This window comes from Atta cephalotes, assembly GCF_000143395.1.
Source record: "Atta cephalotes unplaced genomic scaffold scaffold00049, whole genome shotgun sequence".
NCBI lineage: Eukaryota > Metazoa > Arthropoda > Insecta > Hymenoptera > Formicidae > Atta > Atta cephalotes.
In genome coordinates, this window is record NW_012130113.1 from 1,193,799 (window position 1) to 1,197,378 (window position 3,580).

The 3,580-nt window shown below is 36.4% G+C and overlaps 1 protein-coding gene across 1 annotated transcript in view; it reads right to left on the minus strand.

Moving 5' to 3' along the window:
* Window positions 1-818: 818 nt before the first annotated feature.
* Window positions 819-3,580, minus strand: part of LOC105622836 (protein gooseberry-like) — a 19,344-nt gene continuing 16,582 nt past the window's right edge. The window contains exon 6 of the mRNA XM_012204247.1: window positions 819-1,086. Within this exon, the coding sequence (XP_012059637.1) occupies window positions 819-1,086 (268 nt within the window). The remainder of the gene's footprint in view (window positions 1,087-3,580) is intronic.

Here is a 3,580-nt window from a genome sequence, read left to right on the forward strand (position 1 = left end):
AGTAATTACTTACTTACTAACTAAATTTAATTAATATATACTACGTACATAATAATATATAGTACTTATACTATACTAATAATATAGTAGTATACTATAACTAATATATATATATATATATATATATATATATATATATATATATATATAAATAGAGCATTTGTATTATATTATTACTATAATAAGGCAATTCTAAGATGGTAAAGCATCCGAGGCATCGCTGTTTTACAACTGCCAAGTGCTAATCACTCTAACGAATAAATCTTCGTAATTACCGACACTTCTCAGAAGTCGGTGAGCGGCTTACTTAGGTACGACTTAAACGTGAGTTTAACTCTATCATAAATATGCAGTGTAACTTCGTCGTGGAAAAGCTTACATGTACCATTTATAAAGCGATTATAGGATATTTACAATTGCTTGTATCTTATGCATAAATTACTGATTACATAATCATAAATAAAACAAATCTTTTCTCCAAATTTCGAAGACTATACAACATATTTTACATCTACTTCAATCAGAAACCATTCAAGAAATGATATAGTTGTCGATGAAAAAATATCTTTTGAGTTTCTAATAAAAGTAATAACATACAATAATAACGCAAATAATTAATATTAAAAGCTAAGACAAATATATATTCTTATAAAGAACAGTTTAACAATCAGCAATCTTTTCAAAACGCGTGCAAATTTTATCAATTCAAAAATCGAGCCTTAAAAAAACAAAATAAATAACAGTAACAATTTCTTAAGCCTTCTTCTTCCTGTAATTGCATACAAATCGATGTGCGATCGTTTCTCACGCGGTTAAATTCAGTGAACTCTTCCGCAAACCTGAGAATCGATGCTGCCCAAGTACGGATATCCGCTCTTCGCCTCGCTAGGGCTATGCGGAGTCACGTGAGGCGCCATCCCCGTCGAGACTGGTACCCCGGAGGAAGATCCACCACCTTGCACCATGCAGGCGCTCATGTTGGATCCGGTCGGGCTGACGCTGCCCCCCAAACTGCCCAGATTGAGATTGGTGGAAGTCAGATTGGAGGCAAGGTTGCTGCTGCCGTAATGGGAGGCGTTGAACAATCTGCAACAGGCAAGATCAAAGGTCTGCTTACAAGGAAATAAACGGCGATAATAAATTATTATGTAATATTACGAAACTTTTACATTCCTCTGTCTTGTATTAACGTGATACTTAAAAAAAAAAAAACAATTCTCTGAACAATATCACATAAATAAGAAAATCACATAAATAAGAAAAAGGAGAAAATATAAACGAGAAAATTCATTATTTCTTATTATTATTCTTATTATTATTATTATTCTTATTATATTATTTTTAGTCATTAGAATTTTATTAATTGTTATTATTAACAATGTAAAAGTATTCAACTTTCAATCTTAATTTTAGAAAGGCCTGGGAAAGATTCTTTTATTAAAATCATGAATATAATATTGTGAATATGATGTAACAATTGACTTATTAAATATTGATGGAAAAAGAGATAGATATTCTCTCACGAACGGCATATATCAATCGGCAGTTAAAGGGAATATATTATTCGCCAATATTCGTAATTATATCTCCGTTCGACATCTTGAATATAAATTAACTATTGTACGTGCGCATACGTACGGACACGTGGGGAGTAAACGATACGATGAAATGAGTCGCACAATGGTGAAAGGTGTCCACATACGGTAATACGAAAATGAAATTCCGGCGTGTTCTCTCAACGGTGGTTACTGCCGTTTGCAAGGCGATACCGCACTCACACATGCTCTGCGAATCGGTTAGGGCGTGTCGAGGGCGGCAGCGGCCGATTTCCAAACACCGTCGCGGCCCTTTGAGCATTCTGATACACTACCATGATTAAGGATCTCAGATCATTGTCCCTTGAGTGGTAAACTTCGTTGTTGCTTTTATTATAATATTGTTATTCTAAGCTTAAAAAAATAACTGTAGTTATTTTAGTATATCTGAATGAACAGAACTATGGGAAGACTAACATTTCTTCAGTATCTTTGGAATTTTAGAGAAACAGATTCATATAGACTTTTGATGATATAAATGATATTTTGAAAAATACATAAAATTGGTGACCAACAAGTTGGTGATATATTTTAAAAAATATGTTAGGAAAAATGTTATAAGAAATAAAATTAGACAAAATCCAAAGGTATAAGAAATCAATTCTTAATTAAAATAAACTTGAAACGCGTATCGATATTTTGAGACGATTATAGCATACGATTGTAAAACGAAGTCGGCCCTTTGAGCGCCCTTTTTGCTATGACGCTTAAGCACCCTAAATCCAGTCGATGCCAGGCCTAGTTCGCACTATAACTTTATTTCTTTCCTTTTTTTTTTATTTAGAAGGTAGCGCGACGTTTCTGGCGGAAGCCGCGCGATTTATCGACCATACTCCGCCCTACGAATCTATTTTCGTACAGAAGAATGTCTCTCCTTCTCTGCTCACAAATCAAATTTTTTTTCTATGGTCACGTTAACGAATTCTTAAGAATTTAGTGGCAACCAAAATTTACAGCTCGCGAATTCTTCGGAATTAAAATCGGCCATCAAATAAAATATGAGACCTAGATTAAATATTTCTCTCGAGGCAAACCGATTTCGATTATATCATCTAAAAAATTCAGAAAAACGTAAATTGCATTTTTTTAAATATCTTTTTAATTTTTATATTAATCTCCTTTTGACTTTTTGTCAGAAAATAATTCATTATTTCTGTCTTTAATAGCTTCAGTGCTATTTGAATTATTTTCAAATATCTAAACTTGTGTTTTTCTCTTGACCAAAAAACCATCATTAGAACGAAATTTATGATTTTTTTCTGACGTCTTGGGACAGTTTCTTAGCAGAAAGCACATTGACATTTCCGAGTGGCGAGATTTGTTTTCTTCTTCTCGGATGGAATGCATCGCTAACATAACTCATAGCCATTTCACGAGGTTTTGTAGTTTCTGCGCTTGTCTAAATGTGAAACGGCAAAAACGACGATAATCTTCGACAGCAACGAATTCGTTCGAACTTAAGAGAACCAACTACGGAAAGCGACCCCCCACGAGGTAGGCTAACGTTCTACCAGGGGTCCATGAGTATTATCCCGGATGTTTAAGACCGGCGAAGCTTCGCTCTGTGCACCACGTGATGGCACAGTGAGCCAGTCCGCTGTTGTACAAGGCCCAAAGGGGCCCAAGCGAGACAGTAAGCCTGGAACATCACCACGAGAAAGAGGCGCGCGCGGCAATGCGCGGAGATAAAGACGGTGAAGCCAGGGTGTTTCGAACAATTAATTCAGCCATTGTGGCGTAATAACAGGTTGCTCCGGTGGCCGGGTTGCTACAGTGTTGTTACACGTCGAGCGGACGAGCCGATTCACTTGAGTCAGAGAGATAGAGCGAGAGCGAGCGAGCGAGCGAGTGAGCGAGAGAGAGAGAGAGAGAGAGAGAGAGAGAGAGAGAGAGAGAGAGAGAGAGAGAGAGAGAGAGAGAGAGAGAGAGAGAGAGAGAGAGAGAGAGAGAGAGAGAGAGAGAGAGAGAGAGAGAGAGAGAGAGAG